Below are 26,376 nucleotides of genomic sequence, written 5' to 3'. Positions count from 1 at the left end.
CTCCGAGATCCTTGATAGTGTGCGGAGTAGCAACGAGCTGAAACTGTATATTGGAAAATGGAGAAAGCATTTACATTGTCTTTCCTTATAATGGTAACAGGGCTGCAGGCTCCTTTAACTTTGTTTACAGTAACACTAGTTACAGCAAATCTGCTTTCAAATTATACATGTGTTAGGTAAAAAACTTTGAGTTTAGAGGTGTATTTGAAACATCCTGCTTAGCTTCCATGGGTAGAGGTATATTGATATTTGCAAAATTCTGTTGACAGCGAGTTTCATGTACACATCATCTCCTTTGGCTGACTCATAATGGGTAATTATACATTTTCATATTGTTTAATATGGTATCCTTTTCAGAGGAATAATTACCTGTCGACTTTTTGACTCATAAAGGGGAGTTGGGATAATGTAATGACCTCCAGCTTTGCATTTTTAAATGATCACTTTTGCATGTAAATGTGATGCTAGTGTTTCTGTCCCAAACAGTGAGAGAGACATGGAGTGACATCACCAGGTATAACAAGCTTGCTTCTGTTCTTTGTAGAGTGGGGAGTTAGCTGCTTTACCTTTCCTTAGCTGTGGCCCATTGTTACAAGACATAGTCTGTCCTCGGTGCACAAGTCGTTTAGTTTCCTATTAGTATAGCTCTATTTTCTAGTCATTTTCCCTGTTTCCTTGTGATATAGACACTGTGTGTTTCTCGAGTAATTGTTAGAAACTAAGGCAGTAGTGAGGAGGTGAGGATTCTATTTGGGGATATTGGGATTCTTTTAAACTATTGTAATTATTCTCTAAGAAGTGTTCTCTAACTTATCATTAATTGCATAACTGAGGCTCCATTGAATTACTCATACGCTGGTATCTTCCGTATTAAGGCAGCTACAACTTTGAAAATAAAATACACTAGAAAATCATGTAGCTCATTGAGTTTGCTATATGGTAGTCAAGGTTCTAGAGATTTAAAAAGGTGAGCATTATAAGTAGAAATAGGTCCCAGAGGAATTACGTTTTGTTTTGTTTTTTTTTCTTTAATACTTCTCATTCCCAAACAGGCTCCCTGACTGGTAGCCCTCACCTTTCAGAGCTGTCCATCAACTCGCAGGGAGGAGCTGTGCCCACCAGCGTGATCTTGTCTCCCAACTTGAGCCCCGACACCAAGCAGGCCTCTCCCTTGGTCAGCCCACTGCTGAACGACCAGCCGTGCCCACGGACCGATGACGAGGAGGAGGGCCGGAGAAAGGTGTGGGCACTTGTGCACACGAGTGTGTTATTCTTATTTTTAATTGTAATAATATACATAACATAAGATTTGCCATTTTAACCATTTTTAAGCATACGGTTCAGTAACTCTGAGTACATTCACAATGTTATATGACCATCATCACTCTTCATTTCCAGAACTTTGTCATCATTGCAAACTGAACCCCTGTACCTGTTAAACACTAACTGGCCACGCCCCCGCCTTCCAGCCCCGGCATCCACCATTTTACTTTCTGTCTCTGTGAATTTGGCTACTCTGAAAGCTTTACATAAGTGGCATCCTACAGAATTTGTCCTTTTGTGACTGGCTGATTTCCCTCAGCAGGATGTCCTTAAGGTTCATCCATGCACATGTCAGAATCCCCTTCCTTTTAAAGGCTGAGTAATATTCCATTGTATAGATATACCACACTGTGTTTATCCAGGCATCCCTTGATAGACAGTTGGCTTGCTTTCTCCTTTGGGGTATTACAAGTACTGCTAGGAACATGGATGTGCAAGTATCTGTTCGAGTCTCTGCTTTCAGTGCTTTTGTGTGTATCTCCAGAGGTGGAATCAGGTGGACTCTTGTGGGAAGCAAGCAAGCTAGCTACCTGCAAGGGATTTCCTTTCATTTATTGCTTAAGAGGAAAGCAAAACCAGTTGCTGGCCCACTCTATAGAGTAGCACTGCCTGCCCACCTAACCCATGAACTCCAGAGAGTGGAGTCACAGTGGTATCTGAAAGTGGAGTCACAATGGCGTCACCACCTTTGCCTCTCTAGCTCAGCTCCCCTTGGTATTCCCGTGAACAACAGAGCTGCTGTTTCCTGAACACACATCACCACTGCCAGTGCACGCTAACCGGGACAAAGGCCACTATGGTTTCTGTTTTGATTAGTTCCCTGAAGATTGCATCCCTCTGATATTTTACTAATTAATTAGATTTTCAGATACCCTGTTTTGACTGAATAGGCCTCAGTGACTGAATAGGCCTCAGTTTGACTTCAAGGTCTTGCACTGAGGATAATATTTACGTAAAAGGAAACATTTCTAGATCATTTTCTCATCATGGAAGTACATTCTTTTATTCTAGTTCCTCTCACACAAAAAGGGGAATAAATAAGCATTTAGCCCCTATACCAGTTAACAAAAGATCGTAAGTTAGCAATGTATCACTTTACCCAGGACTTCCTTATAATCAAGACATTCTTAGAGACTTACACTCAAAATTATGATGTCTTGTTTCTTTTTATGGATTTTGCAGAGATTCCCAACTGACAAAGCGTACTTCATTGCTAAGGAAGTATCCACCACCGAGAGAACATATCTGAAGGATCTAGAAGTCATCACTTCGGTATGTGGAGCATTGCCCCTAAGGCATTAAATTACATAATTTATCTCAACTATTACTCAGTTTTAGTGTAGAAGCAGGATCTAATTAAATGTTGGATTCTTTGAGTCCAATTAAAAGGCATTTGTTCCTGGATTATAAAAATTAAGACAGTATATTTAATTCAGAATGTACTCTATAAAAAATTTTTACAATTGTGATTTCTTAAATGCAAAAGCTTTTCTAAAGTGGAGAAATTTAAGCATTTTACTGTGTGCATGCACTGATGCAGAACATTTTTCATGTTTTGCACATTGTCAAATGAAGCTACTTATTTTTGCTTGAAGGAGACCCCAGAGGGAGTAGAAGCCTTGTTTTTTCTTTGATAATAAATTGAGCTGTGTCAGCAAAATCTGCTAGAAGACTGCCTTTTATTATTTTAATCACTCCTGTTCAGCCCTGGAAGCAAATTTAAAGCATTGCAGATGTCTTTCTGACCCCTGGATTCTGGGAAAGAACTAGCCCATTGGAAGTCAATGGAGTCAGGGTTCATGTGCCTCAAGGGCGTTATGCATGGTGCCTGGCCCTGGGCAGGTGATCAGTAACATCCTGGGACCCAGCCCTGCCTCACCTCAGCAAGATGAGTGACATTTTGTGAAGTCAGCAGCTTTATCTCTCTGGTTCAGCCACCATCGTGCTCAGCATCTGAACAAAGGAGCAGAGATGGAGAAATTTCCTAAAGGACTGAGCCAAGTGTGGTTTGGTTACCGCCAAATCAGCGATCCCAGTGGGTTGGCCAGAATAGAGGTTTTGATTTGAGGAGCTGCCCATTTCAGATTCACCCTGGCTCCATCCATTTTTTGGTAACCAATTTCAGGAAGCAGTAATAAAGAGGTGGGTGCCTCTCACCCCATCTAATGAAAGCAGGGACACGTATTAAGGCTTGGAAGTATCTGATGCTCCCGAAATACTATAAACCCGGTAGTAAAGCCGTCTGTTCTCCAGGCGCAGTTGGCTGCAGCATTACTTCGGAAGAATAGCAAACACTCACCATTCCTCTTTACACCTCTAAGTGTGTCCTCTTTTTATTTCCAGTGGTTTCAGAGCGCAGTGAGCAAAGAGGACTCCATGCCTGAAACATTGAAAAGCCTCATATTCCCGAATTTTGAACCTTTGCACAAATTCCATACAAATTTTCTCAAGGAAATTGAGCAACGACTAGCCCTGTGGTGAGTACAATTAAGTTTGACAATTATATTTCACGCCCACACCCCACCTTTCTTTTTCTCCCTTTCTAATTTTATTTTTATGTCCCTTATAAGCAGCAGTCATGAGAAAAGATAAAAGCAAGAAATTGGCTTAAGACAAGCCAATCTTAAAATGATCTTCAGTTAAATTCTACATGTCTTTAGATCTCATCCTGAGGTTTTTTTTTGTCCCCCTTTGGTTTGCAATTCTTAAAAATGCATGTTTTCTTATGATAATTCAATGTCTATCACAAAATTAATGCAGTAGTTGCTTCTGGAAGGACGATGAAGGTTATTAAGAATAGAGGCATATGAGAGACGTGTAGAGGTATCGGCAATATTTCACTGGTGCTTGCTTGCTTTCTAGTCATGTGTTAAGTATCTATATGCCTCATGCAGTTTCCAATATTATATTTCACATTTAAAAAGTGCTTTGAAAAATACAGATTGAGGGAGTGGGGTTGTCACTTTGTGAGGGATAAAAAGTATAACTATTGCACTGTTTTGTACACCTGAAACTAATAAAATGAAAAAAAAAAAAATAGAGCCCTATGCACCCCACCCCACCCCAAACACACTTCTAGGAATTTATCTTAAGGATACTCTTTAATATTTGAAATAACGTATGACAAAGATATCCACAGCAGAATTAAAAGATTGGAAATGACCTAGATGGCCATGAATAGCACATTGGTTAAAGATAATATTACGTCTATCTATAAAGCAAGTAAACATTAATTTGGGAGAAGAAGAAGGTGGTGCAAAAAGTCAGGAAAAACTTTGTATTCTATAGAATGCAAAATCTGATGTACCCTTAACTAATATAGTTATATGTAGACACATGGGGAGTTGACTATCTACTAAACATGCATTTGAAACGTGCCGGGGAGAAATAGCAAAGGCTTCTACTGTAGTTTTGGCAGAAACGGAACCCATTGTTGACTGTATCCTCACTGCAGATGAGAATTTGGTGGAAAGTGGGCTCCTGGGCATTAGTAACTATAAGACCAGAAGGAGCGCTGGATGAGGTCGTCTTGCCCCAGGTGATCCCAGATAATGGATGGAAGCGTCAGCTTAACAGGTTGGCAGAGCTGCTCCGGTGTTGTCTACAGTCATGCTCTGGCGTTGGCTTTCTATGTTTATTACTCCTGGAGATAATTCATGTGTAGTTCTCTCTCCTGTGATAGGAGGGAGGAGGCTTGACTGAGGTGCCCCAGGGAGGAGAATACAGCCACGATTGAGAAATAACAGGCACGACATCAGCCTCACTGAACAGGGGGGAAAATTGAAATGCTGCTTTAGAGCCTGACTCTAGGTCAGCGCTGTGAATGTAAGAGCACTACCACTTTTTAAAATTTAAAAAAAAAAAAAAAATCTACCAAATCTAACTTTATTTTATCTCCCCAACTTTGTTTACCTGGAAACGTTCAGTTGTGTTCTGCCATGTTGCTGCCTCTTCGTTCCTACCAAGTTGAATGACGCTTTCATGATGGAGTCAAAGACCTTACAACTCTGGAGAACTCAATTAACAGTTTGTTTTCTGGCCAGTGAGACATATGTTAATATAGTCTTAACTTTAGCTGGTGTCGCTAGCAGTTTCAGTCCACATGGCAGTTGATTTAAATATTGTTGGGGAGGTCACACACAGGACATGTCACCAATTGGCAGTACCCTGGCAGCCCAGCATGGGGGCTTCAGCTAGCTCCTGCCACCAGAGAGAACTTCAGAGAGATGTATTTCATTCTAGGAATAAATGCCATACCCTTGGATTTATCTGCAACCATAAATGTTTAGAATCCGGCCCTTATCTATGAAAGAATAGCCAGTTGCTCAAAAAGCAGCTGCTGTCATTTGTTTCCCAGAGGATCTTCAGTAGAGTTATCTTTCAAAGATCTATGATTTTATTCATCTTCTACATTAAGGTGTCAGAAAGCACGTAAAAGAGTCAAAGCCAGAGAGATAGCAGATATTGAGATAGTGGTCAATACGCAGCTCAATTGATCTGACCTTCAATAGCCTTGCTAAAGTGGACCCAAATTGATGACGTTTATCGGGAATAAATGTAAAAGTCTGCCATTAAGTTCATTTAATCCCTTCGTCACGTGCCTAATGAGGACGACCTGGCTTGGCAGGGGTTCAAGGCCAGTAGGCTGAGTGTGAATGAGTTTAGTATGAGCCGGCGGAGTAACATGGAGAAAGCTACCGTCTGTATTATGTAGCTGTCCATATTGGCTGCTCATTAAAATCACCTGGAGCTTAAAAATTCTTGATAACCAGGCAGAATCCCAGACCAGTTATGTCAGAATCTCTGAGAGGTTAAGACCTAAGCATCAGTATTTTCTAAAGCTTCCCTGGTGGCTCTGATGTGTAGCTGAAGTCAAGACCTTTGCCCTCGACTGCCGTATTACAAAGGGACCAAAGCATGGGCAGCGACTGCCCCTGGTAACATCGAGGCTCTGAGCTCCCTTCAGAATCCTCCACCCAATTCTGACTTTCACACTTGAAGTAGTACAATGAGAGAACGCACTTTGTTGTTTTTTAAATGATTATTGGGACTCTGGGCATGTGGTCTAGAAGACAGACGAGTTTAGAAAATTAGGATTGCTCTCCTCAGGCTGGTCATATGAAAAAGGGAGTACTATGCGTCGTCTTAGGACAAAATTTAAACAAAGGAGTGAATTTCCAAAGAGGCATATTGTGTCTCATATGGAACAGGATTTCCTAACACTAAGTGCAGCTTAGCAATGAATGCCAGGTCGTCTTGTGAGATAATGAGCCTCCCACCCCCTCCCTAGGGCTGCTTGGGCAAGGTTGGCCATCCATTTCCAGAAGGTATTTACGTATTATTGGGTGAAACCCCAAACCTGGCAGTGCATCAGGGTCACCTGGGGTTGAGGAAGACGGCATTTTGAAAAAAAATACAGATTGCCAGGCCCTATCCAGCCCTCCTGAATCAGAACTTTGGGGTGAGACCCAGAAATATCTATTTTTAAAGTACTTCTAGGGGTGACTGTGGTGAATCCCTTTTCTGTAACAAGTGATGTGGAATGCCTCTGAAAAACCTAAGATTCTATGATTCTTTGATTTGCATTTTGGTTTTACATCTCGTTTCTTCTATAAGCAATGAATGAACACATGAGAGGTTGGGCGAGTGAGTGTGTGAGCGTTAGGGTTTGCCCACTGGTGCGGTCTCAGGAGTAGGCAGGCATGTAGAGGAGGCACTGCCAGGCCCTCTCATGAATGCGTGTGCCCCTGTGGGCACAGTGTGTCGCCAGCCAGCTCTGCCTTGGAGGACGTGCGGGCCTGCACAGAAGAGGTAACCTGTGAGTGAATATATTCAGAGAGAAGACTGGGGCACAGGGAAGTTTATTAAGAAAGGAATTCATGCTGAGTTACTGACTGACTCTGTGTGCGTGTGTGTGTGTGTGTGTGTGTGTGTGTGTGTGTGTGTGTACACACTTTGTTTTCATACTATGATATGGGAAACACAGGTCAGCTCATGTAGAAGGAGAACCTGAGATCCTTATTTGCCACCAAACTACCACTTGAGGTCTATGTCTAGCTGTCCGTGGTCTTTGGAGAGTTTCATTTCTTCATCTGTAAAACATGGAGTGCAGTCTCCACTGCATAGGGTCTTACGCGAAGCAGTGTAAAGGGCTTAGTGTGCTGCCCCACACATAGAAGGGGGTAAAGCCGATCATTTTTTAAAATAACTTTTTACTTTGAAATAATTTTAGAGTGAGAGAAAAGTTGCCAAGACAATAAAGTTTCTGTATACCCCTCACCCCGACCCTTACCCTAATGTCAGCTTCTTACCTCACCATGCACAGTCATCAAAACTAAGAAACTAAGGTTAATACATAACTGTTAACTAAACTCCAGACCTTATTCAGTGATATTTTAAATTATTGTTAGTGGAAAGAAATCTAAAGTATATTAATTTTCCCAAGATTTGGTATTTAAATGACACAGCTGACATGCTTGTCCTTTGCAGTCCTACCTTACGTTGTCATATACTTCCATCAACAGTGGGAAATTAGGGGAGAAAAATTACCAGGAAGTTTTCCTAAATGATTAGGCTGAACCCCGGCTCAGTAAACACACCTGCTCCTGTCCAAATGTTGTGTTCTCCTGAGTAAACACACCTGAGAAAAGGATGGACCGTTTCGTCCTGGCCAAAGTCCAAGCTACTCTGTTTCTTCAGAAACAAGGAAACCGGTCTGATGACTTCTGAAAACATGAAGAATGCTTATCCTTTTGAAAGCAAGGACGTTTTACTCAGCTGTTCAAATGCATTCAGAGAAAGCCACTTCAACCCTTGGCATTCAGGCAGGCGTCCCGAATGCCAACCCTGAAACGAATGGCAGGCACTGAGCACAAACTGGCCAACTCATTCCTCAGAGATGGATGAAGACCTGCTCTGGTACAGGGTGCCTCAGCAGACCCTGCAGTGTGCAAAACACGGCTTGCAGCTGGCAGGAAGCTGGGATCCAGGGAAGAATCATGCAAAGAGGCACTCTGAGAGGCTGTGGGCACACACAGTTTTCAAGAAGGATCGGCTGCATTTTTTTGAAGAAACTTGAGGTAGAGTCATTTGGAAAGAGTGCAGAAGTCTATCTTGCCAGGAGGACTGGAACGACAGGATATGGAGATGTCACTGAGCAGACAAGTCAGGGATCATGGGACAAAAGAGAAGGCAAGGGGGAGGCCTGTGGAGCTTTGAGCTAGGTTAACTGGGAGGATGGCATAAAATGAAGAGAAAAGTGGAAGAAGAAAGGAAGAAGCAAGTAAAATGGAGGGAGATGAGCTTGCTGTGGGGCACATGAAATTTAAGGGGCCAATAATGAAGTCCTCCAGGAAGTTGTAAACTCTGGCCTCAGGCTTGGGAAAGAGATCAGACTCAGTGGTGTGGATTTGGAAATTATAAGAAGAATCAAACCTTTAGTGAAGAGAATGTTAACACAAAAGTAAGTCAGGGACAGAATCTTACCCAACACACCTTTTGGCAACTTTCCACAGCTTATGGCAGAGCAAGAGCCAGCAAAGGCCACAGAAAAAGCCACCAGAGAAAAGGAGAGAGCAGTGGTAGAAGTTCCCAGAAGAGCGCATGTGTTGGAGAGTGACGACCGGGAGGGCAGCAGTGGTTTCAGGAAGGAGTTCCCTGGTGTACAGGAGTGGGTTCAAGACAGAGGGGGCTCTGCAGGGAGCATAGGAGGGTGTCCTTGAGGGATCAGAGGTCCCCCTGGGGCAAAAGGAGCTCTTCTTTCAGGGCCGTGACACTCTTGCGTTGTGACCAGAAATTTCACAGGTGGAGCAGTTTTTGTCTCATCATGACACTGATGGCTGAGGTGCAGTGGAGATGACAGAGTGGGTCAGAAAATTGTTTCATGCCCACCCCACCCCCAAAAGTGGAACATCTTTATAGTAGCACCAGTGAACAATCATAGGACAAAAATGAATAAAATAGTTTTCTCAAAATATTAAACACCAAATTTCCCATATGATCTTGTAACTCCACAACAGGTGTATATCCAAAAGAATGAAACAAGGGACTCAAACAGATACTTGTACATCAATGTCACTAGAGCATTATTCACAATAATCGAAAGGTGGAAACAACCCAAATGTCCATTGACATATAAATGGATGGATAAACAAAATGTGGTGTATACATACAGTGGAGTATTGTCCAGCCTTAAAAAGGAAGGACATTCTGACGAGTGCTACAACATGGATGAACCTTGAGGACATTATGCTCAATGAAATAGGCCAGTCAGAAAAGGACAAATATTGGATGATTCCACCTATATAAGGTTCTAGAGTAGTCAAGTTCATAGACAGGAAGTAGAAGGGTGGTTGCCAGGGCCTGGGGAGGGAAAGGAGGAGTTATTGTTCAAGGGATGTGGAATTTTAGTTTAGGAAGATGAAAAGCTCTGGAGATAGATGGAGGATGGTAGTGGTTGCACAGCCATGTGAATGTACTTAGGTTACTGAACTGTATACTTAAAAGTGGGTAAGATCAATTTCATGACATATACAAATACATATATATTTTTATAAAATAGGGAACAATTTTTTTTTTAAATAGGGGGAAAATTCATAGTGAATCCAGTGCAGGATAAAACCAGAGGCTTGAAAACAGTGCTTTGCGCCTGAGGGCTGCTGGCCTGGGTGGTGAGTGGCTACTGTATTAGATAGCAGATATAAAAACCATTTCCATCATCACAGGAAGTTCTTTTGGGCAGCATTGAGCTAAAGAATGAAAAAGGAGTAGCACTCCTTGCCATAATGAACACATTGCCACACCCTTGTTGTTCAAAATACTTACAAAACAAATGCATGAAAATGTCTTGGTTTCATCTGGGGTGAATCTGGAAGTGCTTTTGCACACATTAAAACATCATGTTCACCTGCAAAGTTTGTGGGTTGATATTAATAATAAACTACCATGAAGAGCTTCAGGCCTAACACTTAAAGGGAAAGAACTCCATGAAGCATGGCTGTTCACTTGTCGCATGAGGACAGCTTCCTGGCTCCCTGGAAACAGCCCCATGCATGGGCTACAGGCATCACTACAGGCTGCTAACCTGTGCCGCTGCTGCCCTTCCTACCTGCCACACAGGCTGTGTGGACGGGGCTGGAATGTGATGTGACACTCTCTTTTCCTTCTCAGGTGTACACTTGAGTTTTTGGTGGCAGGCGCCATCTCTGTACTCCAGAACCTTGAGCTGTGGCCTGTCTATTTACACTATCACTTTTAGGCCTTGTGGGGAAGTAAAGAAAAAAACAGGCCGTGGAGTCAGACCGGCCTTACTTCAAATCCCAGTTCCACCCCTGTTGACAACTGGGTGTCCTTGGGCAAGTCACTGGACCTTTCTCACGCCAGTTTCTTTATTTGCGAAGTGAAGAGGGTGATCATTTGCCTATGAATGATGAAGGAGAAGAGTGTGTAAAGCATTATAGCACAATTTCTAGAACATGGTGGCAGTCAATACACAGTAGGTAAAAACCCTCCCCAACACAAAAGTTGCAGCCACCCCTTCTCTCCCTACTCTGGTGCTGGCCTTCCTTATAATAATACCGTCAGCCAATGAAAGAGCACAGGCTTTTTAGCTTTTCTTTTTGTTCATTTGCAGCAGGGTCCATGCAGATACTCATGTCAGCAAATTTGTCCAGGGTCTTTCATTTATTCAACAAATAGTTATTGTGTCCCTACTACTTACCAGTCACTTCTCAGTGTTTAGTAAACAAAACAGGCCACATTCCTGTTCTTCTAGAGCTTGCATTCTGCTTCCATCCTCTCCTCTGCTCTGCATCAAAGAGGGGAGACAGCACCAGCCTGATAAGATTAGAAAGTGGGGCCTTGGGAGAGCTCAAAACATCCTGTTCTATTTTCTACTCCTGCCAAGCCAAGAGATCAATGAGTATATGAGCCCTTTCGGAGAGCAGAAATCATTGTCAATATTCTAGAGGTGTTCAAAGAAAATCATAGCTTTTTAAGCCTGGAAACTGCAAGCAGTAAAGCACCTTGCGTCTCTGCAGTATTTGTTAAAGCATTTTCCTTTAGATTGTCTCATTTGACAATCAAAACAATCTTTTGGAATTATCCCCATCATTCCCCCTACGGGAAATGAGGCTCTGAAAGGGAGAGTGCCTTCCCAGAAGGTGGCTTCCCAGTAGCCATTTCTTACCTTCCCTGGAGGCCATGAACCTAGGGGCTGGAGAAGTAGCTCTTAACTTTCCTTACTCCCTGGTGCTGCTCATATCTAAAGCAGTGCTTTCCAATAGAACTTACTGTGCTGATGGAAATATACTGTGTCTGCTCTGAGCACTTTGAAATATGGGTAGGGTGACTGAGGAACTGGATTTTTAAATTTCATTTCATTTTAAGGAAACTTAAAATGTAAATAACCATATGTGGATACTGTATTGGACAGCACAGTTTTAGAGGCTTGAATGTGAGGAACTCTGGCGTGGAAGAAAGAGGACGGATGCAATCTTTCTGTCCCAGGGAAGACCATGCACAAAGGGTTTTCAATCATTGCTCTTAAAAAGCCATGAAGCTCATTGGAGACAAGGCCGTGAGGTCTACCTGGAAGGCAGCTCGGAAGAATACACCACGAAAGGAAGATGAGGAGGAAGTTAGAACAAGATATGGATTATGGGTATACCATCAGGGGGAGTCCCTTGTATATTTACTTATTATATAAACTTATTTAAGGTTTAACATTTTACGTTTGTTTCAAAGGCAAGAAAGATGCCTCATGGACACTGCGATTTACCCCTATGTTCTGCCCCACCCTGCTCTCCACTATCTGCCTAGGGATTTAGGGATGATGGTTGTTGGTGACTGTTTTCTTTTAACACGAGTAAAATTACATGTTCTGTGTCATATGTGAGAGCTAGTTTTTCTTGGATTATCTGCTATACTCCTGACTGTATAGCCCCGCCCCCTTTGAAAGCAAGCTTCTTTTCTTAGAAAAACAAAAAATGATATTTCCAGTTGTCTGAATTGCAGGTGGGTTTCTGCTGGGAAACACTTAAGAGAGATCACTCTCCAGATCACTGAAGAGTATGGAGTGGCTCTTGCTGCATTTTAATATGTGGCTCGTTAACAGAAGTGAACCTGGGTAACCACGTCGGGTCTCACCGGGTCCCATCAAGCCTGCCCATGAGCGGGTCGTAACTTTTGCTCCTCTTATTAAACCGGACCTGGTGTTAAACTTCAGAAGAAGAAAAGCCATAGCTTTAAGCAACCCAGTAGCTGAATGGATAGGCACGAGATGGCTGAGAATGGGAGGCGTTGTGTGCCGATGGTGCCCACGGACAGCGTGAATCTCTTCCCTGTAGTTGCCAAAGGGCACCTGAGTGCCCCAGCCTAGTGAGGACACCTCCTGCACAAACACCTTCCTCACAAGTGGGAAATTGGAATTAATACTGCAATTAATGAAAACTGAATTAATACTCCAATTAATGAGGTTTTTCTCTCCAGGGATTTCAAAGGACATTGGAATCCATCAAAAAATACTGAAATTCACATATATTACATGTGCTGTGTGTGTGTGTGTGTGTGTGTGTGTGTGTGTGTATTGTATAAATTAATATTACATGTGGCTAATATATATAGAAATCATGTGCTGCATATTGACATTTCAGTCAACAGTGGGCTGCGTATAGAATGGTGGTCCCATACGGTTATAATGGAGCTGAAAAGTTCCTGTCACCTAGTGACACAGCCGATGTAATATCACATCACAATGGATTACATGTTTGTGGTGATGCTGGTGTAAACAAACCTACTATGCTACCAGCCTACAAAAGTATAGCATGTACAGTTTTGTGCAACACATAATACTGGATAATAAATGACTATGTTACTGGTTTATGCACTTCCTATACTATACTTCTTATCATTATTTTAGAGTGTACTCTTTTTACTTAGTAAAAAGAGTTTGCTGGGAATCAGAATGCTGTGTTCCGCCAGCAGCAGCCTCATACATCCCGTGTTGACTGCGTCTCTCGATTGCATCATTTTCTCTTGTGCTGATTTAATGTCATGATTTTTTGTACAGTAACATGCTGTACAGGCGTGCAGCCTAGGAGCGTACAGCCCAGGTGTGTCGTTGGCTGTACCATCTAGTTTGTGTTAAGCGCACCATACGACGTTCACACAGTGACGGAATCACCTAATAATGCATTTCTCAGAATGTATCCCTGCCATTAAACGGCACATGACTGGAATCCATTACTCTGGATAATGGATTTTGTTTGCTGTTTAAACCGAGCCACTCTCTTCACCTCACATATTTGTCTTTACTCATTTACTTATTCATTATCCTTTTGCTTACATAGATACACTAATGCATGTGATTACAGACTTTTTCATTTAGGATCATAGAAACCACAGGAAATAGTAAGAATACAGATGTGCTGTTTATTTTGCAAATGAGGCTTCACAAAGTTAAATCTATTTTCCCAGGGTCAGGGATCACCCAGACACAGAGCCAGATGAAAAAGTCAGCCCTCCAGCTCCCAGCTGCACTGTTCGCTGTTTCAATCTAATGAGAGAGCGCTTCATTTCATTCCGAGAAGTAGAGGGCTGAGTGTTTAATGACATGCTTAGATTAATACTGGGATACTCGGAAAGCCCAGTGGGTCAGTCGCTTTCCCTGGTAAAGGATCTGCTCTGACACTTAAATGAAGCCAGGCCCAACATCCTGCTCCCCGGGGGGGGGGGGGGGGGGGGGTAGGGGTGCCCTATGGTGCACAGCACTGCGTGGGATAGTTAGGGATTGTATCACTAACAAGGCCAATAGCACGCTGTACACTTGAGTTTGGTTAAAGGTTCCATGTGGATTTGACCCTGGGGTTGGGGATGTGAGTGGGAGGTGGGCAGGGTGGCCATTTATCCTGCCAGCCTTGCCCCACCTGTATCTACAGCCAGTGAAGGGGTTTCCTGATGGTCAGAGTCTAAGCCCTGAAGGGTCTCCTTCTGGCCCTCGTGGACAGCCTCGCTGTTGGTCAGCTGCCCTTCCACAGGGAACTGGTCCTCCTTCTCTTCTCCTTTTCCTTCTCTTCTCCTTGGTCTGTCTGCTGAGAGGTTACTGACCAGCTCACATAGTGGTAAATGAAGTGTTTCAGAGGGTCTGAGGCTCAGAGATTCATGAGGGTGTGTGTGTGTGTTTGTGTGTATGCGTGTGTGTGCGCGCGTGTGTTCATCCCTGTGCTGAGATCCCCTGTAGTTGATCCTGGGAGTGCATTACTCGTAGTGCACGGGTCAGAATTTAGCATCTAAGAGGCTTCTTCGTACAGACATAGATTTCTAAAGCGAAATTGTCAAAAGAATTTTCAGCTCTGTGGCTGTGTGGTAATTACACAGACAAATACGGTGCCCTGTTCTCCAACAAGGACCCTTTTCTTGTGAGGTTAACATCCGGAGGATGTTCTAGAGGAGTTATAATTACTTTTTCATGCTCTGGATAATGAAATGACCTTTTAGCTCTTCACACTGAAGCAAGTGCTTCGGACTGGTAGACTTGGTGGCATTCACACGTACAGGAAGTCAAAACATGATGGCATTTCTACGGGAGGCAGCAGGAGTTTTGGGTTTCGTCCCACTGCACTGGTCACATTAACTTCGGAGGCCCCAGCCTGGCTTCACCACACCACCTAGAAATGCCGCCTTTGAATGTATCCGTATCAGTGGCTTTCCTGCATCACAGGACAATCCCAGAAAATCCCAGGAAAATAAAGATGCTAAAGAGAGAAACAGATAGGGTTCTGCAAGCAAGCCGGTGCAGGAAAAGTCTCCCCTTGAGTTTGGGGTTTTAATATCAGTACATTTTCTTTTAATAAATACTTGGCAAAAGAAGAAAGGAAGTGAAGTCAGTGAAGTTTGGCTTCCACCACTGCTCTCCGCCCCTCCCCCAGTGTCCGCTTTCCTGCACTTCATTTTCCCTTGGGTCAGGGCGTTATCTATGAGAGGGAGGAAATTGCTCGTTATTAACGTGAGCCAGAGACCCCCATTTCTCCTCTTGCCCACCTAATCCAGAGGCCTCTTACCAAAACGTCTACATTATGTCCTTTGAACTAAAGACTTTTCTTATGTGCATTGTCAAATGGCAGGCCCGTTTGAAAGTTTGGGGGTCAATTATTTAAGTTCCCAATAATAATTACATTCCCACAAATCAAGTCTAAATTGTATCTTGCCTTCTTTTATAAATGTACGGCATTTAGTCAAAATCAAGTCATTCCGGCTCAATAGCTGGGTCCCCCTTTGTTGTTTGGACATAGGGGGCAGTGGGGAAAAGGAGGGAGAATTTTCCAGCTCCTAAAAGAGCATCATGTAAGGGTGAAGGTGCAGCGGCGTGGTCAGAGGTTCTAAATACCAGAAAGACTCCATTGTTTGGGACTGGCGCTCCTTTCTGCTTCTGCTCCCACTGGTAAAGAGAAGAGCAACCAGTAAATTCTCAACCAAGCCCAGTCACACATCAGGATCAAGAGAATGGCCAACCGATAAACTTCTCAATAGTGATTTCATTAACCGTTGGCCAATGTGTGGGGATACGAGAGACAGACAAGTGAAGATGATAACGCCCTAACTTGGGACTGGGATAGAACAGGTACATCATTGAGGAAGAGGATTGGGTTTGGGCATCAAGGTAATTAACTCTGTGTGTAGCCTCTTGAGTTTGAGATACCTGTGGGGTGATTCATGTGAAACCCTCTGGAAGGTACAAGAAATACAGTACCTGGGTCAGTCGCTACAAAGAACATTTAGGTATAGATTAGGCATCATGCATCAAAACCATATGGAATAGAAGGAATTGCACAGGAAGAAGTAGAAAGTCAAGAGAGAAGATAACCACCGATGGATTTCCAAAGAACACAGACATCTAACGAGTAGTCTGAAGAGGCGGAGTTGGCAAAGAGGACTGAAGAACTGACTTAAGAGAAATCAGGGAGTCTGGAGAAAGAGGCTTCCAGAAGATAAAGAGCAGAGTACCAGGAAGTTTGGGGCCAACTTCGCCAGAGAGATTGACTAGGCACATGAGTGGTGAGGAGAGAATCTGTGTTTTAATGCAGAGAAGTAAGTAGTAAGTAAAGCAATGAGGAAGCAGAAGGATTGAGGAGTGCTATGTCGGGGTAGGAAAGAATGGGAAAGTTCCAGAAAGACAGAGCCTGTGGAGGAGTCATTGAAGACCCAAGAAGGGGCTGAAGGCGTAATGGAAGTTCTCTCTCCTCTTACATTTTAGAGAAGCTTAAGTTGCCTAATGGGTCTGGGTGCTCTGTCTCCCCGGTGATCTAATTTATAACGTATGTTTGGTTAGAACCAGTGCAATCACTCTCATGGTGTGGGCAGCCAGGAGCTACAGCGACTCCGTGTCTCTCTGCCCTAATCTTTCTACCCCCAGCTTTGCTGCATTAATCATGTGTGTTCCCCCGCCCTCCTCTTCCCCACTTGAGATCCTTCATTAATCAGAGGCTGAGACAACAGTTCTAGAAGGCTTGGCATCGCTGCCACTGAGATGGAAGTCATTCCTCTCATTGCTGAAGGCATATTAACGATGGCATCTGTAGGGTGTAAATCACGGCCGTCGTGACTTGGGTGGCAGGTGCGTCATTCCACTCTGAACCTCTCTCCTCTCTCTTCCAACTGGAAGCCACGTACCCAGATTGGTACCCTTGCTCTTTTTAATGTGTCTCTTTCATTTAAATGGGCTTCTAGCTATCCTGAACTGTTGGTTTGAAGATATTAGGCTGCTTCGTTGTTGAAACTCTTGTTTTAATTTAATCTGAGAAATTCTTCTGTCATTGGGAAAATTCACAGACAAGCAAGCACTGATATACATCGTAGTTAGTGTAGAGTGAAGCTAGACTCCTGGGCTCAAGTACAAAGCTCACTATCTCGCGATAACTCACATTAGACAAGTTGCTTGGTTTCTTTGTGCCTTAGCGTCTCTAGCTGTTGGGTGAGGGTGAGACTGCCTCATATGGCGGGCATGAGCACTAGATGAGCTGGTGCCTATAATGTGCTCGGCACAGTGGACAGTTCTCAACAAGCAGAGGTTACCATCGTTATTAGGTTTCTCTTTGCTGTTTAAGCCTCTGGATTATCAACATTAGCTAAATCACTAAGCTATAAGAAATATGAATATATACCCAAATACTCCACTGAAAATGCCCGCATCTTTGTCATGTGCCACCCAGTTTGTCTGGGGGAGGGGGCTGGTCCCTCCCCTCATCCTGCCCTCTCTGGATCATTTCCCCACTCTCACTTCCATGCTTGGGTCTCCTGCACTTGCGCATTTAGATTTCTCTCTTCTCGAGGGCTTTTCACACAACTCTGTCTGCTTCAGGCTACAGGGCTCTTAGGAGCAGAAATCTTGATTTTCCGAGGCTAAGTCTTGCCTCTTACAAGTGTCTGTTACTCCCAAATTATGGAATGGACTCAGCTTCCTGAGCTAGTTACTACAACTGATCTCCATGCTTTTTTAATGACGCGAAAATCACCCAAATGTGGATAGAAAGGAAAGTGTAAAATGAGACCGAATTAAAAGGATCAGGAAATGGTTCTTTCCTTGTCTCTTTCAAAGCCCAAGTGGAATTCTTTGTCTGCAGAATGACGGGTAATTTCAAAGTTTCTTCCCAGTGCTAACTTTCTGTGACACCCAGAGAAGGGAGAGGTACAAATATTCCATTGGGAAGGAAGACTTAAAGGTTGCTATGTTGTAATCTAGCGTTGGGACATTTTCGGGTCACGTTTTCAGTGCTAACGCTTTGGTTTCAACCCTTCCCCTTTTGCTTTCAGGGAAGGCCGCTCAAATGCCCACAACAAAGGGGATTGCCAAAGAATCGGAGATGTCATGCTGAAGAACATCCAGGCCATGAAGGTGAGCTGCTTTGGGGTTTGGGTGGAGCGAGTCCCCCGGGAAAATAATGGGAAATAGCACGGGGGCCGCCAGAGCCAGCCGGCTGTGATCCCTTTCCGTGGTAGCACAGCCCACACCTAACACAGCAGGTCAGCGCTCTTAGCCTGTCTAGGTAATTTCATTTTGAAGCATAGCGGAACACCCAGCCACTTTTGGAGAAGCATTTTTCATACTTTCTCTTCCAAAGCTCTGTGTTGTAACCAAAACTACAAATATGTTCTGTGAACAGATCACTCAAAACTTGTTTTTTAAAGATTAGGTAGACAAAACATTGGTTGACTGAACATTTCATTTTTAGTCAGTTGTTTTGGCTTCTTGGAAGCATGACAAAAATATTGGATTCAGAGCTATGTAGGAATTCCAGTCAATACTGTAACGTAAAAAGTCAGTGTACAAGGCAAATCTAGTTTTAACCATCCAGCAAAGTCTACAATGATACAAGAGTGAAAATATACCCAAAGAAGTCAACATCCACACGTGTTGAACCAATATTCTGCCTCATTTTTGAAATCTGTCTCATCTCTTATATGTCCAAATTTCGTTTTCATTTTAATCCATTAATAATTCCTTTAATATAGAATGTTTTCATTCACACAACTTATCTTTTGAAAACAAATCTATTCTCATTTTAAAGCAATCTTCCTGTATCTCAGCTTTCCGGAGCCTGTTTAATAATCATAGCTACTAACTGCCCAGGGCAAGCTAATAAGCCCTAAAGAAATCTGGTTGTTCAAACTGCCACCATTTCAGTCCGTCTGTCCATCCATCCGTCCGTCCATCCATCCATCCATCCATCCATCCATCCATCCATCCATCCATCCAGTACTAGCTGAGTACCTACTATATATAAGGCGCTCGTAGAATAAAAGTTACTGTTGGGGTTTGAATTAATTACCAAGAATCTGGCTAAGTTATACAGTGTTTGATTTTCCCCCCTTAGAATTGCATATCTCATGAGGGGAAGACAAGGGGAAGGTTCAAGAGGAAGGGATGCATGGCAGTGAAAAGATAAGATCTAAAGCTGCTCAAGAGATTTACTGTTTCTCTTAACAGAGATCAAGGTATTATTTAACAGACGGAGCTGTTGCTTGCTTTTTCATGGTGTTTAAAAAGCAACACTCCCCTCTGAGCAATATCAGAGAGAGGCCAGGGAAGCAATCAGGAATACAGAACCCTAAGCAAAAGGAAAAAAAAAAAGAGCAAGAATTATCTAAGATGTTCTACAACTGATGCCACAAGTAAGGTTGGTGTACAAAACTCAGATGTAATGGAATCATATCTTTTCACTTTTCATGGAGTTTTTTTTTTAATTACTATATTTTATTTTTTAGGGCAACTTTAGGTTTATAGAAAAATTGAGCAGAAAGCTTCTACAGACAGTTTCCATATTCTCACCCCTCTCCACACATAGTTTCCCATATTAACCACTTGCATTGGCATGGTACATTTGTTACAACTGATGAACCAATATTGATACTTTTTTTTTAAAGATTTTATTGGGGAATTGGGGAAGGGGAGCAGCCAAGTTGTTATCCTTCAGTCTTAGTTGTGGAGGGCGCAGCTAGCTCAGCTCCAAGTCCAGTCGCCATTCGGCCACCCGTCGGCAGCTCGCGGCTGCTCAGCTCAAGGTGCCGTGTTCAATCTTAGTTGCAGGGGGCACAGCCCACCAGCCCATGTAGGAGTCGAATGTTGTTAGGAGCACGGGCTCTCACCAGCTGAGCCATCCTGCCACCCGTTGGCAGCTCAGCTCGGGCGCAGCTCACTGGCCCATGTGGGAATTGAACCGGCGACCCTGTTGCTCAGAGCTCACACTCTTAACCAACTGAGCCATACAGTCGGCCCGATACATTATTATTAATTAAATCCATAGTTTACATTAGGATTCACTCTTTTTGTTGTATATTCCATGCCTTTGGCAAGTGCATAATGTCACATACCCACCATGACAGTATCACGCATGATAGTTTCACTGCCCTAAACATCCTCTGTGCTCCATGCCTCCCTCCCACCCCGGGCAATTACTGATCTTTTACTGTCTCTATAGTTTGGTCTTTTCCAGAATGTCATATAGTTGCAATCATTGTGTAGCCTTTTCAGGCTGGCTTTTGTCACTTGTTAAAAATATCTCTGTTCTCTCTTCTATGACATGCTTTATTTACTGTTGTACTTCCCAATTAATTTCCTCATAGGAAGCCTCTTTTCCCATGTTCTGCACTATTCCTTGGCCCACTTTGGTTTTTTGCCTTTTCTCCCAGAGCTCCCCTTCATCTGAGATGATAAGCTTGCACTTACCCCCTTCAAGGAGGTTTAGACTCCGCCATATGCATCTGGGGACAAGAGCGGACACCCGCCAGCTCACTCTACACCCCCTTGGGGACAGTCCCTAGAGTTCTCCTGTCATTGGCTCTCTTTTGTGGCCCTCTGTGGCCTGTCTGCTGACTTCCCCCTACGGTTCTCCCCCGGAGAACTGCCATTCAGTAGACATCCGCCCTCCTCTTCGTTTGCCTAGCACCTAAGACCTAAAAATACACCTGATTTCCACTCATAACAATCCCTTCTCCTTGGTCTAGTGAGTCGGCATTTTTGTATTTAGTCAGCTTCCTCGGCTGTGCTGGCATTTTAGTTATTATGCTGATGGCACAAACATTTAGAGTATAGAGCTCTGTGCAAGCAAATAAAAATAGACGGAGAGGCTCCAGAGCCACTGGCAAAATTGGTGGCTTTTAAAAAATTATTATTATTGTGTTTGTTACTGTTGGTTTTAAAGAATTTTTATGAAGCGTGGAGGGGAGCAGCGGAAGATATAGAAGCCCAGGTTAGCACTTTTGTCCAAAATGCTTAGGATGATCTCCACCTTGCAGTGTCACCCTCCCCGCTGTGCTTTTACCTGCAGGGCTCAGCATGGATGCTGTCATTACCTATCAGGTGTTCCCAGACCCTCTGCACAGGACTGAGGGAGCTGAGCCAGGGGCCCCAACCGCTACATTAAAGTCAGAGATACCCAAATCGTGACCTCTAGCCTACGCCTCTGCCCACGTGCATGAAGGCACTTTGACATCCACACAAAGAAGGATTTCCTCCCCTTTCATCTTGACCCTCCACCTGCCATCCGCACTGGGACCTTCACTAGTGCCTGAGCCGTCTGTCTCCCCAGGCCTCCACTTCCTGTCCCCTCTCCTTACACTCCTACCACATTGCTCCTTCTGGATCTGGCTTCTCTTTTCTGGACGACTCGCCCAGCATCCTGATGAATCTCCTTGCCTCTCGTCAAACTACCCTCCCAACCGCCATTTTTACAGCCAGACTGACCAAGCTCAAAACCCTCCCTGTCTTTCTGTGGTTTGTAGAATACGGTCCAAACTCTAAACCTGATGAAAAAGACTTCACACTGTAGCCCTAGACAGTCTTTCCAGATCCCCCTCCCTGTCTTTCACATTCTTCTCTGCATTCCAGTGACTGTGAACGCGCCTCTCCAGGCACTCAGGTCCCTGCAAGACTCTTGCCTCAGATGCATGTATGCTGGTTCACTTGCTCATTACAGCATGCAGACAGCAGACATTTATTGAGCCCCTGCTGTGTATATCAGGCCCCGAGAATGTAGTGACATGACAGATGGCTCTCTTAAAGTCAAGTAGAGGACTGCACATATGATAACATTGCGTGAAGCTATTATACATGCACACACATGCATACATTTCATGCATGTGCACACACATGCATACACACACAAGTGAGGGCATGTATGACTGGTGGAATCCAAATAAACTCTGTGGATTGTACCATGTCGGTTTCCTGGTTGTGATATTGTGCTATTGTTATGCAAGATGTTAGCATTAGAGGAGGCCTGGCGAAGCGTGTGTAGGATCTCCCTCATTTCTTTGCAACTTCCTATGAATCTATGTATATTTTTTAAAGTCACAAAGTAAATTCTGCAGGGAAGACCACGTGATAAGGGCCAAGATGGACAAACATGGCATAACTACAGGAGGACAGACGAGTCCCTAACTCAGCCTAGAGATCAGGGAAGGCCCCAGAGCTGATCCTGAAGGATGAGGAGGGGTTGGGGGTGGGGGGGGTGCTTGTCTTAGGAGGGGCGTGTCATGTGCAGAGGCTCTGGGTTCAGACACATTCAAGTGCAAGCTGTGGGTGGCCTGGGGTGAGTAACAAGAGGCAGCGATGGAGAGGTAAGAGGGATTAATCCTAAGGGCCCTGTTCGCCCTGCTGAAGACTGGGGGTTGTCACGAGATGGTGGGAGCACTTGTCCTATTCAAGCAAGAGGCGATGTGTTCAGTTGCATTGTGGGAAGTTTATTGTGGTGGCTGATAAGCAGTGAGGTGGAGGGGTGAGCAGTGGCGGCGGAGACCCCGATGGAGACACTATTACAGTGGTGGGCGGCACAAGGCCAAAACAAGGGCAGTGACCATGGGGATGAAGACAGGAACCGGTGTGGTGGTTTTAGGAGATAGAATTGGTAGGATTTGGTGAAGGATTAAAAAAACGAAGGAATCAGGAATGTTCTCCGGCGTTTCTGTCCAGCACTTTCTGTCTGGTGATGGCGCTGATCCTGAAGTGACAGCGCCCTGGAATCTAGCAGAGTAGGTAGCTCGTGGCAGATACTCAGTTATTGTATGAGCAAATGGGGGGAGTTAAACAGCGATAAATAAATACTTTTAACTATATGACATTTATTGAGTGGTCCTGGTATATTTGTCATTTTGTGACATTTCGAAGAAAATCACAGGCCCCCTGAAGGAGCTTCTGTTCATTTATTTCCCCTCAGCTTTGCCAGGCTCGTTTTTAAAAGAACCCTCTACTACAATATGTACATCTCCTATGTTGTAATCCCTGCATATTGTAAACTCAATGCTTTAATAGAGCTTTTCATTTCATTTTGAGAACTTAATTGAAATAATGAAATAAATCGTGACATGTGAAAAATAGGAAATTTAATGAAATGAAATAAGAAAAGTGGGGGTGATCTTCCTTTCCATAAGTCAAACTGGGCGGACTGCGAACATTCAGTTCAGCTAAGCAGGACCCGGTCCCCTGCGCTTGTCTTTTGCCCCCACCAGCAACTGGCTGCTCACCTGTGGAAGCATGGCGAGGCTCTGGAGGCGCTGGAGACCAGCATCAGGAGCTCCCGGCGGCTGGAGAACTTGTGCAGAGACTTCGAGCTGCAGAAGGTGTGCTACCTGCCGCTCAACACCTTCCTGCTGCGCCCCCTGCACCGGCTCATGCACTACAAGCAGGTCCTGGAGCGGCTGTGCAAGCACCACCCACCCGGCGACGCCGACTTCCGGGACTGCCGAGGTGAGTGAAGGGAGGGTGCCATGAGGCCCAGCCCTGCGTAGAGCTCTGTGATACTGTGTCCCGGTTTATGAAGCACCATGCAGGCACTGCCTTTTAGTACCTGGTCAGATATTTCCTGTTACCTCTTGATCTTTTTGTAAAGAAAGTGATAGTGATCCTTAGGACCTCTTTTTTCCTTCTCCTTTTGCATGCATTTTCACCTTTGACCCTGGGTAATTGAGTGCAAAGAGTCCTGGAGAAGCTCCACTGAGAGTCAGGCCCCTCCAGGAAACTTTCCTCTACCTACCCTGTTGAAACTTCATCACTCCTTTGGATCCGCCATGGAAAATGGCTTGTAATAAACACTACTGCTCATTGCTGCTGGGCATTGGTAGGCACCTTACTAAGCACTACACCTGAATTAACTCTTAGTCTTCACAACTAGTCTACAAGGCAGGGGTGAGCTCATTTTACATATGGGGTTTCTGAGACCAGAGAGGTTGAGGAACCTGCCTAGAGTCACACAGCTGGAAAGTAAATGACTTGGAACCTAAATCTAGAAACTGTGTTATTGAGCATCCTACCCCACTGTCTCATGATATTAGCCACTGCTGCTTGCTCAGCACCTGGGCCAGGTACAATGCCAGGTAGCTTACTAAAGTTAATGCCTTTACTCCTTTAACAACCACATGAGGTAAGTGTTCTTATCCCATTTTACAGATAATAAAACTGAGGCTCAGAGGAGGTGAGGGACCTGTGTCACTCATTTAGCAAAAGGTCAGACCGGTCTTGCACACCATGCTTTCTCCACTGTGCCAGCACATCGTCTTTTTGAACTTCAGGCGTCTGTCTCGTGATATGTGGTCTGTTAATGTCTGCACTCCCTGGTCTGGACCATAAGCCCCTTGAGGGCCAGGGCCCTGAGGTCCGTTGCTGCATCCCCCACATTCTCCGGCTAGGCTGTACCAAGTGGGTCCTCCACAGGTGACACCACAGATTACGTGAATTTGCAGCCCACGACTACGTCAAAGCCTGTACCTCTCACCTAAAGTATTATAAACACCTCCCATCTCTTAGGCCACCTGTGTTCTCCTTTTCTAAATACATCTTTTACTTAATCCTTTGCTTAAAACCTGGATGACGTCTGATTCCCTCAGGCTAAAGTCAGAACTCTTCATGCTCGGGCCCCAAACCAGCCTCTCACACAACAGATATGCATGGAGCACCTGCTGTGTCCTAGGTGTACTAGAAAGATTGGAACAGATGTGGCACCTACGCATAGAACCCAGCAGTGGGCACAGAAGCAGTTCTGGGCAGTGACTAACCAATGAGAGGGACGTGCCTGGTGCAGCAGGGGCAGGGGCTTCTGCCCCAGCCCTCCAGCTTATCAGGGGCTTTCTGAGGGACAGGATATCTAACTTGGGGCTGCAGTATAAATAGGAGTGCTACTGGATGAAGGGAGGGTGTGGAGTATAGAGTTGGGAACTGCATATGCAGAGGTCCAAAAGGGACAGACACTATGGAACATTCTAGAAAGTAGAAGTGCTATATGAAATGCGGAGGAATAGCACAGAAATGAGGCTGGAAAAGTAAGCAAGGATCAGATTCCATGGGGTCTTAAACCCTATGAGACCTCACTCAACTTAAGAGCAAACGTAAGACAGGAAGGGTTTTAAGGAGGAGAATGGTGATGTGGGGATTGTTCTAGAAAATTCACTCAGTCAAGTATCTACAATATATAGAAGATGCCTACAAATTAGTTTTTAAAAAGACAACCCAAGAGAAGTTTTGGCAAAATAATTAAGACATTGGCAATTCACAGGAGAACAGAAATGGCTCGTGATGTGGCTTTGGTTTGCTGTAGCCTGTCAGTCTTTAAGACAAGCCATGGTGCTTCAAGCCTCATGCCTTGGCAAAAGGCCTTCTGCTTGGAGTCATTGCTACCACCTCCTTGTTCTTTCCTGGCACAATTCTCTTCCTCCATTAAGCTCTGGTTCCTGCCTGACCCCCAAGGTTGGGTGACCGCCCACTTACCTTGTTCTGTCATATCAGCACTGCCAGTTGGCTGTGGCTGGACAGGATGCCCCAGAGCCATCCAGCTCTGAGGACTCAGAGCTGAACAGAGGTATTACCCAGGAGGGGGAGGGACATCTTTAGTTTTGCATGTGCTATCGTTGGCCGACCTGCCCAGTTTGCATTTTACTAAACAGTCGCCAGAGAGATAAATCTATTCTTGACAGTTAAATGGAAAAAGCATTTGTTATGTAGCTTAAACCATAAGGCGGCATCATTGTAAAAAGACTAGGGAAATCAAAGTGTATCTGAACATGTCTTTCCTGAATGTCAGGGATGCAGAGGGCCGAGCCCTGTTCCCAAGAGGCAGCCACATGAGCATCGGGGGCATTCTTTTCCTCTTAGAGCCTCCTCACCCCCACCCCACTCAGTATTCTGTGCCCAGTAATTGTTTATTGGGCTGAATCGGCTGGTAATACCTGAAGATTGAGCAACCCTTGGGGTTTGTCACTGTGGCTGAGACAAAGCATTCTGTGATAAGCCAGGAAGCATTTAATTTGCATTCCCAGGGAGAAGGCAAGAAACCCACATGCTTCCCCTGCAAAGGTCACATGCGGGATAAAGGAGGTATAGTTTTCTGACGATTAAAAGTTCAGTTGACAAGTTATTTTTTTGACAAAAATACCTAAATGCTCAGCTACTGTGGCTTTGCTGCCATCCAAACTTGTGTGATGCCTCTCAGTGCAGGGAAGTTGTGCCCAAAATAAGGATTAGCTACGCAGTTATCCTTTGCAACCATCTTGATAATCAGTATAATTTCTGCA

General features: G+C 44.3%; 1 protein-coding gene across 2 annotated transcripts in view; it reads left to right on the top strand.

Moving 5' to 3' along the window:
* Positions 1-26,376, top strand: part of FARP1 (FERM, ARH/RhoGEF and pleckstrin domain protein 1) — a 232,871-nt gene that overhangs the window by 191,247 nt on the left and 15,248 nt on the right. The window contains exons 13-17 of one of the 2 annotated variants that reach the window (XM_019632669.1): positions 1,053-1,240; positions 2,506-2,595; positions 3,667-3,800; positions 18,130-18,211; positions 23,323-23,560. In XM_019632669.1, coding sequence (XP_019488214.1) covers positions 1,053-1,240; positions 2,506-2,595; positions 3,667-3,800; positions 18,130-18,211; positions 23,323-23,560 — 732 coding nt within the window. The remainder of the gene's footprint in view (positions 1-1,052; positions 1,241-2,505; positions 2,596-3,666; positions 3,801-18,129; positions 18,212-23,322; positions 23,561-26,376) is intronic. The other variant, XM_019632670.1, reaches the window with a different exon arrangement.

The sequence above is a fragment of the Hipposideros armiger genome, unplaced genomic scaffold (genome assembly GCF_001890085.2).
Source record: "Hipposideros armiger isolate ML-2016 unplaced genomic scaffold, ASM189008v1 scaffold_1161, whole genome shotgun sequence".
Taxonomy (NCBI): Eukaryota; Metazoa; Chordata; class Mammalia; order Chiroptera; family Hipposideridae; genus Hipposideros; species Hipposideros armiger.
This window is presented reverse-complemented; position numbering and strand designations above follow the sequence as displayed.